This window comes from Canis lupus, chromosome 27 (assembly GCF_048164855.1).
Source record: "Canis lupus baileyi chromosome 27, mCanLup2.hap1, whole genome shotgun sequence".
Taxonomy (NCBI): domain Eukaryota; kingdom Metazoa; phylum Chordata; class Mammalia; order Carnivora; family Canidae; genus Canis; species Canis lupus.
In genome coordinates, this window is record NC_132864.1 from 11573731 (window position 1) to 11588261 (window position 14531).

Here is a 14531-nt window from a genome sequence, read left to right on the forward strand (position 1 = left end):
ATTTGATTTATTTATTTGACAGAGAGAGAGAGTACAAGTAGGGGGAGCAGCAGAGGGAGAGGGAGGCAGATTCCTCCACTGAGCAGGGAGCCTGATGTGGGACTCGATCCCAGGAGCCAGAGATCATGACCTGAGCTGAAGGCAAATACTCAACTGACTGAACCACGCCGGCGCCCCCCTGAAATGCAAATTTTATGTAACTTTCACACGTCATGAAACAGTGTTCTTTCTGTACTTTTTTTCAAACATTAAGAAATGTAAAACCAGGAGTGCCCGTGTGGCTCAGTCAGTTGGGTGTCTGATGTCGGCTTGGGTCTTGATCTCAGGGTCCTGGGATCAAGCCCTCCCCACGTTGGGCTCCCTGCTTGGCGGCGAGCCTGCTGCTCCCCCTCCTTCTACCTCTCCCCCGCCTTGTGCATGCTCTCTCTCAAATAAATAAATAAAAATCCAGAAAAAAAATTAAAAAGAGAAGTAGACAGACCTATTGTGAGCCTCTGGGATGAGTAGAAGCGGGCGTCAGGACAGACTTGTCCTGTGGGCTGCAGTTTGCTGGACCCTGTCTTTGTTGCAAACACCCTGCTTTGTTATTGGAATGACGTTAAGGAATTAAAGGCCCTCTTCTCCTCTGCTTGACTCCTACGTGGAGAAGGGGGGTCCCGAGGGTGATCTGTGCCTGCCGGAGAGAGCAAGGATGGGTGGACTACTGGATTTCATCACGGTGGCATATTTAGGGGGTCTGGAGGAGGCCCTGATTTGAGGGGTGGAGGGTGGGATTGGGCTTGACCCCCCAGGGACGGGGCTGAGGACAGTGTGTGCCTCCCAGTGGTCCTCTGTTCATCAGTGATCCTTCCTCTTCCACACCTGCAGGGAGCCGTCCTGAGGCAGAAGTGGTTAGAGTGCAGGATTTGGGGCAGACTGGAGGTCACAACCCTCCAGTGCAAGTGAGTGGTTTATTTATTCATTTTTATTTATCAATACTATCATTTTTAAGATTTTATTTATTTGTGAGAGACACAGAGAGCGGCAGAGACCCTGGCAGAGGGGCAGGCAGGCTCCCGCGGGGTTGCCGGGATGCGGGGTATGTACGTGTTCTGCTGTAGCAGGTACTGCCCGACAGTATTCCAAGGTGGTTGGACCAGTTGGTTCTCCTGCCTGTGATCTGTGGGAGCCCTGGTGCGTGCTAGCGCACGTCCGTGAACACGTTGGGTGCCCCTGCGCTCCTCCGATTGAGTATCTGAGTCATTTCTGAACGCCAGATCTCCTCTCTCACTTCGTGCTCAGCTCCTGTTTCCTTGACGTGCCCCGTAACCCTGAGCACCGGTGGGGAGCACACGAGATGCTCAGGCAGGGTTGGAAGGAGTGAATGAGTGAGTGAAAGCTGTATTCCCCTCCTGCGTTGCTGGATGCAGGGACGGCGTGCACGCTCAGGCCCCTGTGAGGGCGGCAGGCGGCAGAGCGCTGGGACGGCCTGGTGTCAGGGGCCTGGGAGCCGAGGGCCTTGTGACAGCCGGAGACGCACCTGCCAGCCAGCTCAGTTCCAGCAGGCTGCGGCCATGAGGGGACACACATCTCCCCGGTTTTCAAAAGTTGTCGGAAATCCGACATTTATCTTACCATTTAAAAAGTATTGTCAACAGATTCAGATGTTTTGAAATACCACGCGATCCAGAACTCATCCCCTGGCTGAATCTGGGTCCCCCTGGGGAACCTGCTGGCTTTTTGAGGGCTTTGACGGGACCCTCCTGGTTCTGATGCCATATCCCAGGACAGGGGAGGCTGGCTTCTGGGGGCTCCTCCCCACTGGTGTTCCTGGGTGGGGGTGTAGCTGGCTGGGTTCTTTGTGGAGTACGCCTCAGTGGATGATCTGCCACTGTCACGTCACTGTCCAGCAAGGCTGCCCTGTGGTCACTGAAGTCAGGAAGAGGCAGTGGCGGGCCTGTGGCAGGTCGGTCTGCAGCTGGAAGGTGTTTGAGGTCCAGAGTCATTTGTGAAAGCAGAGGCCTCCCCCCCAGCCCCTGCACAAGTTGGAAGAAGCCACCCAGAGTGTGTCCAGTCCTGGGTTCTCTTTTTCTTTTTTTAAGATTTTATTTATTTATTCATGAGAGACACAGAGAGAGGCAGAGACACAGGTGGAGGGAGAAGCAGGCTTCTTGCGGGGAGCCCAATGTGGGACTCGATCCCAGGACTTCGGGATCATGACCTGAGCCAAAGGCAGATGCTCAACCACTGAGGCCCCCAGGTGTCCCTGAAATAACTTTCTTTTTAGAACAGTTTTAGACATACAGAAAAATTGGGGAGAGAATACAGAGCTCCCACATTCCACACGCCCCATTTCCGTTGCTAACACCTCTCATCAGAGTGACCGGCTCGTCCCAGTAAGTGGACTGACGATGATGTGTTGACTGGGGTCCACACTCTGGCTTGCCTGGGTTTTTAGTTAATACCCTTTCTCCGCGCCAGGATTCTACGTGGGAGCCCTCGTCACCTCCGATCACAGTGTCTCCCCAGGCTCCTCTAGGCTATGACGGCTTCTCAGATTCTCCTTGTTTCTGGTGACCTGGATATGGAAAGCTCAGGGATTTTGTAGGATATCCCTCTATTGGGATTCGTATGATGTTTTTCTCGGGATTAGACCAGAATTCTGGGTTTTTGGGAGGAAGACACAGAGGCAACATGTGCTTCTCACCACTTTGTGTCAGCCTGATGTCACAGTTGGGGTAGGTCCCGTTTCTAGTCCCTGTGGCACAGATGAGAAAGTGAGGAGCAGGCAGGGAGGCAGCTGTGGCCATCGGGCTGGGGCCCCTTTGCTTGTAGGGACGGCCCTCTGCCTCTCCTCTCTGTCCTGGTCCCTTGCAGCCTCCTCGCTGGTCTCCCAGAATCGGATTTGTTGGGACACCAGCACCCTTGCTGGGCCTCCGTGGGCTTAGGCTGTGCTTACCTTCTGAGAAGCGCTCACCTCCACCTTGAACATTTTTTGCTTTAATTTTTCTCTTTTTAAAAATCAGAATTTAGGGTCACCTGGGGGGCTCAGTTGGTGAAGCGCCTGCCTTTAGCTCAGGTCATGATCTCGGGGTCCTGGGATTGAGCCCTGAGACATGCTCCCTGCTCAGTGGGGAGCCTGCTTCTCCCTCTCCCTCTGCCCCTCCCCCTGCTTGTGCACACCCTCCTGTCTCTCTCCCTCTCTCTCTCTCTGTCTCATAGATAAATAAAATCTTTTTTTTTTTTAATTAGAATTTAACACCCATACAGGGGAGTACACAGTGTCAGCTGTAGCAGTGGATGAATTTTTATGTAGGTTTACATGCTTGTCATGCTCGTCTGGATCACCTGCCGAAGGCTGTCCTTCTCCTTCCCTGTCAGTGTTTGCCTTGGGGTACAGCTGCCCCCACCTCTGTCACCAGACTTCAGCTTTGCCCACTCGTGGGATCGTTGCTGGAACGGACTCCTCCAGCACGTTTTCCTGTGTCAAGCTTCTGTTGGTTGACATGGTGCTTGGTTCCTGTGTGTCATTGTGGGCATCCAGCGTCCACTCCTTTTCTCTGTTGGGTGGCATCGCATTGTCTGAACATGCCACCACTTGTCATCCTTCCCCTTGCTTGTGGACATTTGTGTTTCCAGGTTGGGGCTGTTATGAGTGAAGCTGCTGTTGACATTTGTGTGTGCATGGATGTGTGTTTTCATTTCTCTGAGGAAAACCCTAGGAGTGGGATTGCTCTCTCATGGGGCAAAAGCCTGTTCTACTTTAGCAGATAATGCCAAACGTTTTCCAATGATGCACCTCTTACTCTTGCACCAGCAGTGTGAGCATTCTGGTTGCTCCATTCTGGGCCACCATTTGTTGTCATTTGTGTGTGTGTGTGTGTGTGTGTGTTAGCTATTCCAATATAGGCTGGAGAATCTCACTGTGAGTTTCATGGACACGTCGACAACGACTAGACCGCCTAGGAGCAGTGGGGTGGCTCCAAGAGGTTGTGGGGATCTAGTCTCCTATCTTTCTGTTCCACTATCCTTTGTTTGTAGCTTCTGTTCTAAAGGTTGCCTCATGATCTAAGGTGGCTGCTGTAGCTCCATCCATCATGACTGCAGTCCAGGCAGCAGGAAGGGGAACTCGTCAGCAAAATACATAGGCATTTGTGATGTTGATAATGCCGGGAAGACAAAACAGGGTGGTGGATAGAATGTGACTATGGAAAGGCCATTTTAGAAAGGATGTTTTTTTTCCTTTTCATTCGCCACAACAATCCCCATACTTAGAGCCTGATATGTAGTGGGAACTCAGTAAATGTTGTTGAGGGGAATGAAGAGTGTTCAGCGAAGTTCTCATTGAGAAGGTGACTTTAGATGTAAGGGTAAGGGGGTCACCAATGAAGACATGGGAGGGAAGATTGCCCCGGGCGAGCAAGCAGTCAGTGCAAAGGTCCTATGGCAGAAGCTTGCCTGGTGGGCTCAGGAGCAGTGAGGTAGTTGATTGGGAGGACTGATTGCAGTGGTTATGGGGAGCCAGGTCACTCAAGACCTCATATCAGGTCACTATCAGGGATTTGAATTTTATTCTGAGGTAAAGAGGGAGCCATGGGAGGTGTTTGAGCAGGGGAATGACATGAGCTGACTTATCTTTTAGAAGCATAACTCTGATCCTGGATGTAGAGCAGACCAGGAGCAAGAGCAGAAGCAGGAAAACCAGTGTCAAAGTTAGCGCATCAGTCCAAGCAAGCAGGGCTGGGTGCGACGTGGTGTTGGAAAGAAGTGGATGGACTTCAGCATGTCTTGGAGAGAGCACAGCCAAGACATGCTGATGGAAAGGTGTTGGGTGGAAGGGAAGTTGAGGAGTCCGGGATGGCTCGATTTCCTAGCGGAAGAAACTCACCCCGTGGTCTTTGCAAACTGCTTGGGTTTCCTATAAACACTTTTTCTTTTAATTGTCTTTAAAAATCAGAAGAGAGGGATGCCTGGGTGGCTCAGCGGTTGAGGGCCACCTTCTACCCAGGGTGTGATCCCGGAGTCCTGGGATCGACTCCCACGTCGGGCTCCCTGCAGGGAGCCTGCTTCTCCCTCTGCCTGTGCCTCTGCCTCTCTCTCTCTCTCTGTGTCTCTCATGAAAAAATAAATAAAATCTTAAAAAGAAACAAAACTAGAAGAGAGGGGAACAGTAGGCAAGGGTGCGGTGTTCCCAGGCCTCAGACTGACTCAGCACATGCTCTGGTCTTCCCTGAGCTGGCGGCAGCACGCAGGGCGCGCCTCCCAGCCCCGGGATGCAGGAGGCGGTAAGCGCGACGTGCTGGCCCATCTGGAGCGGGCAGGGCCGGCCGGCTCAGAACTGGGCCAGGCCTGCCTCTTGGCCCCTTGGCTCACCTGCTCCCAAGTGTGTTTCTCTGGAGCCTGTTCCATCTTATCGCTGGGGGAGGGATTAGGTTTTGCAATTCAATGGCCGGGTCAAGTTAATGATTGTTTCCTGGGGCTGCCCTGAGCTGGGTGGGAGAGGCGGTAAGGATGCGGCCAGTGTGGGTACAGAACCCATGGGTCGGTCTCCCCCTGCCCGTGACCTCGGGGAGACACTTGGCCTTCAAGCCTCCACGGCTGTATCTGTTAAATGAGCCTTAGAGAATCCAGTGAGGTGAGGCAGGCACAAGTTACCGAATGCTGCTCTACAGATGGGTGATACGGCTCCCGGCTCCCCGTGTGTCCCCCAGCTCAGGGGCAGAGGCCCCATCTCGTGCATCCTCGTGTCCTCAGATTCCCGGTATAGCATCTAGCACGGGGTGGGTGATTGTGCGCAGGGTGATGAGCAGACCAGCCAGACTTGTTTCAGCGCGTTCCCGAAGATGTCTCAGGGGAGGTGGCACCTGATGAGTGGGGCTATGGTTTGGGTGCCCTGGGATCCCGGGCACAGGGGCGAGTGCTGTGGGAGTGGGGCTGAGCTGCCTTTCCAGAGTGGACTGGTGTGGGGAGAACGAGGTGAGGCCTTGAATACCGAGCACAGGGATTCATACTTGAAGCTGCCTCACATTGAGCACCTACTGCATGCACTTTTTGGCTTCCCGGTGCTAAATCTCATCCACAGCTCCGCCAAGTAGGGGCGGTTACTATTCCCATGCTGCAGACGAGAAAGCTGAGGCGCTAAGACACTGCTAGAGGCCTCAGAGCCAGGAAAGTGGAGGTGGGGCCCTGTCGGGTGTGTCCACACCTGTGCCACCTTTAGGGAGATAGTACAAACCACGAATGCTAGGGCTTTGTGTGATTTGGAATTTTGTTTTTTAAGATTTTATTTATTTATTCATGAGAGACACAGAGGCAGAGATATAGGCAGAGGGAGAAGCAAGCTCCTCACAGGGAGCCCAATGTGGGACTCAATCCCAGGATCTCGGGATCACAACCTGAGCCAAAGGCAGACGCTCAACTGCTGAGCCACCCAGGCATCCCTGATTTGGAATTTTCTAGGAGCTACATGAGAAAAGGAGTAAGATGGGGGAATCCCTGGGTGGCTCAGCGGTTTGGCGCCTGCCTTTGGCCCAGGGTGTGATCGTGGAGTCCCGGGATTGAGTCCTGCGTTGGGCTCCTGGCATGGAGCCTGCTTCTCCCTCTGCCTGTGTCTCTGCCTCTCTCTTGCTCTCTCTCTATATCTATCATGAATAAATAAATAAAATCTTTAAAGAAAAAAAAAAAAAGAAAAGGAGTAAGAAACAGGTGAAATTAGTGTTATTTACCCAGTGCATCCAAAATATCAGCTCACCGTGTGATCAATATAAAAACAATTATTAAAAAAAATAAAAAATAAAATAAAAATAAAAACAATTATTGATGAGATAAATGTATATTCTTTGGCTTTCTTTTTTTAAAGATTTTACTTATTTACTTATGTATTTTTTAAGATTTGCTTATTTATTTGAGAGAAAGCATACAAGCAAGGACACAGGGAGAGGGAGAAGCAGACTCCCCACTGAGCAGGGAGCCTGACACGGGACTAGATCCCAGGACCCTGAGATCATGACCTGAGCTGAAGGCAGACGCTTCAGTGACTGAGCCACCCAAGCACTGCGGCTTTTTTTTCTTTTTCTTTTTGGACAAAGCCGGCCTGTAACTTATACCAGGCCCATCCCTGCTAGACTCGACACCTTGGAGCACTCGGTAGCAACACCTGGCAGGTGGCTGCTGCCTGGGCGGGCAGGTCTACACCATCGTGGCCCAGCCCTGCAGCTGCACCACCGACCCCTCCTGTGGACAGGGAGTTTCTGGGTAACCAAGGGTGTGCACCTTGGAAATTTCTACACTGGGCTTCTTTAAACAAAGAAAAGCCCACATGTGTGTTGATTAAATGAAAAATAAAGGGCGCATGGGGAAGCAGGGAATCTGCTTCTCTCTCTCCCTCCTGGTCATGCTCTCTCTCTCAAATAAATTAATAAAATCTTAAAAAACATTTTTTTTCTTAGTACGTCAGTTGCTTCTGGAGGCTGCAACTTCTTCAGCCTCGGTTGCAATGCTCCTCCTCAGAGAGGCCTTCCTGGATTGCCTTTTTTGACAGGTCGGCCCTCTTACTCTCCCTCTGGCTTTCTTTTTTCCCAGTGTCCTCAGGGCCTGAAGTTATGTCCTGCAAGGATTTGTTTATCTGGTGTTCATCAGTGCCCCTGGCCCCAGGGGTGTCACCTCCACCAGGGCTGGGCCTTGCTGCTGTCTTCTCTGGGGCATCTGCTGTGCTCAGGATGCTGCTGGGCCCCCAGCGTGTGCCCTGTGGGTGTTTAGGGAGCCGGTGAATGGTTGGGGTGCATGGTGCAACTTTCCACGACTATCTAGGACCCTGGAAGTCGTCGGGGACCTTCCTGCCTTGCAGTGAGCTTGAGGAGCCTTGTGGCGGTCTGGTGGGTGTGCCGAGGGGAGCACTGACGTAGGGCCCCAGCCTCACTTCCCCATTCTCTCTGGCGTCAGGGGAGTGAGGACGGGCCCTGGGAGCTTTGGACCAGGATGCCAGTCTGGCCAGGTGCGGGTTCAAGTGACGCTCAGGTCATTTAGCTTTGCCTTGGTCTTAGCCCCCGTATTGGGCTTTGTAGCATCCCCTGTCCCCCCGGAAAAGATATATCCAAGTTCTAACCCATTACCTGTGAATGTGACCTTATTTGAAAATAGGGTTTGGGGGCACCTGGGTGGCTCAGTGGTTAGGGTGTGATCCTGGGGTCCCAGGATTGAGTCTCACATCGGGCTCCCCTCAGGAAGCCTGCTTCTCCCTCTGCCTGTGTCCCTGCCTATCTTACGAATTAATAAATAAAATCTTTAAAAAAAAGAAAATAGGGCTTTTGCAGAAGAAATTAAGGTAAAGAGCAGGTGGGCCCTAAATCCAGTGAGAATTCCTTCTACAAGCACAGGGACACAGAGACAGGAAGGCAAGATCACAAGGAGGCAGAGGCTGGAGGGCCGTGGCCATGCCCAGGGACCACCGCAGCCTCTGGGGGCAGGAAGAGCAAGTTGGGACCCCCCAAGGTGTGACCTTGTGAGAACTGCCCCAGGGGTGATGCAGAGGCCTTGGTGCTGGGAGATGGGCCTGGTGAGGGCTCTGGAGCCTGGTTTTAGCAGGGGGCTGGGACTTTCTGGCTCTTTGGATTTGGCGAGAGATGCTTTTTTGGCTCCAAATGGAGGTCCCGTGCTTTGCCACTGGTGGCCAAGGGGCACTGAAGGTCCTGGGGGTCACGGGGCCCCTCTCAGCCTCTACTGCTCGCAGCTCAGAGCTTATCCCAGCTCCATCCTGGAGGCCAGGCTGAAGGTCTGAGTTCCCTGGAACGACAGGCACATGAGTCCCTGGCCTCTTCTGCCTTCCCTGGGGTCCCGGGCTTCTTTGTGGAGGGCAGGGCTGACCTGGGGTCCCTCCAGGTCTCTCTGTGAAGGGCAGGGCTGACTCAGGGTTCCCCCTGCCAGGCCTCTCTGTGGAGGGCAGGGCTGACCTGGGGTCCCCCTAGGCCTCTCTGTGGAGGCAGGGCTGACTCAGGGTTCCCCCCCCCCAGGCCTCTCTGTGGAGGGCAGGGCTCCTCTCCTGCTCCCCCACTCTGCCTTGGGACTGCTGTTCTGCTCTCCCTGGGCAGTGTCTAGAGCCCCTCCCTGCCCACCTTGGGGGGTAGCTGGGGGCTGATGGAGGAGCCCATGGAGACTACCCTTGCTGGAGGATGGCCTGAGCTGCAACACCCATTGACCTTGTCCTCAGGCTGTGGCCTGGCCTATGAGGTCCAGAAAATTTTACCACCCAATTGTAATCGTACAGATTTACTTAATTGAACCATAGACTAATAGCTAAAATTGTCACTTTGGCCATCCTGTGTACCCTGAACTGCTGTCCTGGCCCAAGCTGGGGCCCAAGTAGGCCATGCTCTCTATGTATTAAAAAAAAAAAAAATCTCTCTCAAGTAGGAGCTGTTTAAAACCCACACAAAGGAGGAAGCAGGTAACCACTCTTTAGACATTTCCACGTTGACATTAGTTGTTCCAGAGCTCACGTTGCTTGTTGACTCAGCAAAAGTTTGGGTACCAAGCACTGTTCTGGGCCCAGTGAATCAACAAACAAAGCAGATGAAGATCCTGTCCTTGTGAGGCTATGACCTAGCGGGGGAGACAGAGAAGGAACAGTAGACGTAATTATAAGCGACAAGGACCATCAGCAGGTTAAGGGAGTTTAGGAATTTGGGGGGTAGATCAGGTGAGAGATTTGACTATGTGGCCACCTTTGGAAGAGCATTAGAGGTAGAAAGAATAGCTAGTGCAAAGGCCCTGGGGCAGGAGTGTGCCTGCACTTATAAGGGCCAGCATCTTACAGACGGAATGGAATAGGATATAAGTTTCATATCTCTAGGGACCTTGTAAAAGTGAGATCACAGGATTTGTTCTTCTGTGACTGGCTTGTTCCACTCAGCATACTGTTCTCTGGGTTCATCTGTGGTGTGGCAGGTATCGGCCTCACCTTCCTTGTTAGGACTGAGGAACGTCCCATAGAATGCAGGTACTACACTGTGTTTGCCTGTTGGTCGAGCTGCTGTGAATAGTGCTGCAGGGAACACGGGTGTGCTCATGTACACGCTTTTTAACAGGTGACGAAAATATGTTCCATCTCTTGATTTTGGTTGTCAGACAAGAGGTGTTAACATTTGATAAACCTTGACAGGGCGCTCTTAAAAAGCATGAGTGTTATGGATGAACCTCGAAAACATGATACTGGGGGAAAGAAGCCACATGTGGCCTCTGCTTGTTTTTATTTTAATTTTTAATTTTTTAAAATTTAGGTTTTTAAAATTTATTCATGAGAGACACAGAGGTAGAGACACAAGCAGAGGAAGAAGCAAGCTCCCTGTGGGGAGCTCGATGCGGGATTCAATTCCAGGACTGGGATCACACACTGAGCCGAAGGCAGATGCTCAACTGCTGAGCCACCCAGGTGTCCTCCTCTGCTTGTTTTTAAGAAACAGGGTATTTTGGACATAAATGGACGACTCGTATGATTCTTTTATCAGAAAAAAGGGCAAATTTATAAAGTAGGTGAGGGGGTGCTAGGGACTAGGGGAGGGAGGGGAATGCTAACGGGGACAGGGTTTTGTTTTGGGTGATGAATATGTACTGGGCATAGACAGTGGTGGTGTTGGCACAATTCTGTGCATACATCTAAGCCACTGAACTAGACACTGTAAGTGGGTGACTTGTATGTGAATCACAAATCATTAAAGCATCAAGAAATGCCAGCATAATGTTTTCATGGTACACCCATACGTTCATCCTTTTAGGTGTGCGGCCCGCTGAGTTTTATCAGATGTGTACACCTCGCCCTTGTGGCACCTGAAATTAAGAGATGGGTTGTGTTCGTGACCCCCACGTAGTATCTGGATGTTGTTTTGCAGTTGGTCCCCTACCTGCACCTGAGCTCTGGCAACCACTGATCTGGCTTCTGTCCTGAATGTTTTCCTTTTTCCAGCTGTCCTGGAAATGGAATCATACTGTGTGTCGCTTTTTGCATCTGGCTTTTGTTACTTAACATGCGCTCTGGAGGTTCATCGGTGTGGCGGACGGTGGGTCGTCGGTTCCTGCTTGTGATCAAGCGGTGCTTCGTTGTTTGCGTATGTGGCAGTTCATTTATCTGTTGATGGACACTTGAGTTTTAAAATATGTTTTGGAAACATATTCATTATAGATGGGCATTAAAGTAGTCATGCTCCAAAGGCTTGAGAGCCTGTATGCAGGCTGTGGCCCCTCCAGGGATGCCCTCCCCGTCCTCTTCCCTGGCAAAGTCCAACTCACTCTTTTTCAGGACTCTGCTCTCATGTTCCCTCTTCCGGGCAGCCTTGCTGACTGTCCAGGAACGGGCTCGGAGGGTCTGGTTGGATGAGAGGCAGTGGTGTCTTCTTTTCCAGTCTTTGTACTCTGGGCTGTGGTCTTTGACCTTGGGGGGAAGGGGTGGGGATGGAATCGGCCACATCAGGTGAAAGGCCGTGAGCTTGGCCAGCACTGCTATCTAATCAGCCGCTTGGTCCAGTTGCCTCCGCTGCGATGCCGATCAAAACCAGTGCAAAGTCTGTCCCCAGCTGTGGGTGGGGGTGGGGCGGTGACAGTGATGGGGAGGAGGACAAGATGAGGCGGTCGCTACCTGGCTGACCTTCCAGTCGCTGGGGCTCGGCTATACCCTGTTCAGGCATTTTACCTGTATAAATTCACATAAAACCTCACAGCGGCTCTGCGAGGTAAACCCTAGCATTGTGCTCATTCTACGGATGAAGAGATTGAGGCTCACGGAGGAGCAGTGACTTATCCACTGTCACCCAGCCAGAAGGCAGAGCTGGGTCATCGAATACTCACTGCGAGCCAGTGCCCCAGAGCCCGGAGCACCCTTTTGTTGGAGGGGGGGGGGGACATGTGGCTTTATCTGGTGACTCATTTCTTTGGCTGTGATTTGTCCCCAAAGCAGAGTGAGCTGGACAGTGGATGAGGGATTCTGGAGTTCTGAAAACTTCTCCGGGTCCAGATGAGCAACAGGGCTGGGGAGCGAGGCAGGAACCAGAAACTATTTTATTTTATTTTATTCTGTTTATTTATTTAAAAATTTTTATTTCTATTTAGAGAGAGGGAGTGTGCACGCACTCATGGGGCAGGGGGAGAGGGGCAGAGAGAGAGGGAGAGAGAGGATCCTAAGCAGGCTCCACGCCAAACACAGCTGGACACAGGGCCCCATCTCATGACCCTGAGATCACAACCTGAACCGAAACCAAGAGTCAGACGCTCAAGTGCCTGAGCTACCCAGGCGCCCCAGGAAACTGTCTTTTTAAAAACCACTTAGTTGAGGTATGATTGATATATTTTTTAAAAATGTAGATATTTAATGTATACAACTTGATGAGTTTGCAGATAAGTATACACCCTCGAAACCATCACCACAACTTATGCATAAAGATATCTGTCACCTCCAAAACTTTCTATGTGATTGTTATTATTACTTTAGTTATGCAAGACGAGTAAGCCTGGAGACCTGCCTACCGTACACCACTGTGTCTCCAGTTAAGAAGACTGCATCCAGGGGGATCCCTGGGTGGCTCAGTGGTTTAGCGCCTGCCTTTGGCCCAGGGCGTGATCCTGGAGACCCGGGATCAAGTCCCATGTTGGGCTCCCTGCATGGAGCCTACTTCTGTCTCTGCCTCTCTCTCTCTCTCTCTCTCTCTCTCTCTCTCTCTCTCGCTGTGTCTATCATAAATAAATAAATCTTAAAAAAAAAAAAAGACTGCATCCTACACTTAAATATTTGCTAAGAGGGTAGGTCTTATGTTACATATTTTTATCTCTCTCTCTCTCTCTCTCACATACACACACACACACACACACACACACACACAGAAGAAGAAGGAACTGGGTCTGATGTGTTTTCTCTTGGTGGAGTGTCCTGGCGGAAGCCGGGCCAGGCAGGGACCCCCAGTTACTAGCCCTATGAGTGTCTTTTCTCTGGGGAGGGTATGGTGGAGAGGGCATGACGGGACTAGCAACCTCTTACTCCTCCCTTCGGGCCTGTTGAAGATTTGAGAGTTTCCATCCTGGGTGGACCCCATGCCAGCCCAGCAGCTGCTCACCTGAGGATGAATTCCACTCGCCAAGCCCGTGTCCCCGGGGTCTGGGAGGGTCACCTCTGCTGTCAGACCTGCTGTGTGGGGCCTGGGGAGAGCCACCCAACCGTTCCAGGCCTCCGTTTCCCCATTAGAAACACGGGGAAGGGGATCCCTGGGTGGCTCAGCGGTTTGGCGTCTGCCTTCGGTCCAGGGCATGGTCCTGGAGTCCCAGGATCAAGTCTCACATCGGGCTCCCTGCATGGAGCCTGCTTCTCCCTCTGCCTGTGTCTCTGCCTCTCTCTCTCTCTCTCTCTCTGGGTCTCTCATGAATAAATAAATAAAATCTTTAAAAAAAAAAAAAAGAAACATGGGGAGGTCACCCTCTTCCAGTTGATGATGCTGGCGATGTGCTGCAACAGGCATGGCAAAGGGGTGGCCCGTGTCCCAACTATGGCCTGAAGGTGTGCATTCGATTGGCCCCTGGGTGTGTTTGATCTTGAAAAAAAAATTGTTGGTATAGAAACAATAGGGAGATTCCACAGAGTCTTTGTTGCTTTGTCCAAATCATGTTTATGAGTCACCTTGATTTGTATGTGTTAGATGCTCTGGATATAAAAATGATCCTGTGGCTTCCATGGCTGGTAGGAAGATGTGTTTAGCAAATAAATGATTATTATACCCCCAAAACTCCAGATTTTATGTGAAATCTTCCAGTTTTTTATTCTTGGCAATTAATTCAACTTTTCTTCACTTAAGCATCATGTTGGTCAAGTGAGATATGGCTGAGGCTACAGAGTCATTGGTTTCCATTGTACAGATGGGGAAACTGAGGCTCAGGAGGTGACCATCTTGCCCCTGTGGCCCTGGGATCTGGCTACTTCCTTATTTGTTCCTTCCCAGAGTCTGCTGGTTGGGGACACGGGGCTGGGCCTGACCAGGCAGCTCCTGCCTTCCACCTCCTCTGGAGTCTCTCTGCCCATTGGTTTTGGCTATTTGGGGACCGTAGAGGTGGCTTCCTTGTCCTGGAAAGCCATGTTCAAAGGAACATGGAAGGTGGTGCTTGCTACCCAGGATGCTTAGCTTTGTGGTATCAGGTATCTATCTGATGGCTTGGGTCACTGTGTCAGACCCAGACTCTGAGCCTTGTGGGGCCCATGATGTGGCCGGCCATGTTGGGGGGGGATTGGGTGGTATGAGAGGGAACCTCCTTGTGACACTGCAGCAGGGGCTTGTAGAGCTGAGGAGCAAGGCAGGGATTAGAGGCCAGTGTATCTGTGTATCTGACAGACAAGCTGCAGACCTGTTTTCTTTGGCTCTGTCTTGGCACCTCCCTGCCTCAGGGCCTTTGCACTGGCCTTGCTTCTATGTGGAATTACCACCCCCACCCCCGCCCCGCCAAATCCATGTGTTCCCCTCACTGCCTTTTGTTTTAATTTTGTTGTTTTTGCTTGTGTTTTGCTTGTGTGACTACTGTTTAAAGTT

The 14531-nt window shown here is 51.5% G+C and overlaps 1 protein-coding gene across 10 annotated transcripts in view; it reads left to right on the plus strand.

Annotated features, from left to right (window-relative positions):
* Positions 1–14531, plus strand: part of SCARB1 (scavenger receptor class B member 1) — a 100174-nt gene that overhangs the window by 50564 nt on the left and 35079 nt on the right. For 4 of the 10 annotated variants that reach the window (XM_072802161.1, XM_072802162.1, XM_072802167.1 and 1 more), the window contains exon 2: positions 868–941. The exons of the other annotated variants lie outside the window; for them this stretch is intronic. In XM_072802161.1, coding sequence (XP_072658262.1) covers positions 868–941 — 74 coding nt within the window. The remainder of the gene's footprint in view (positions 1–867; positions 942–14531) is intronic. 10 annotated transcript variants of the gene reach the window in all.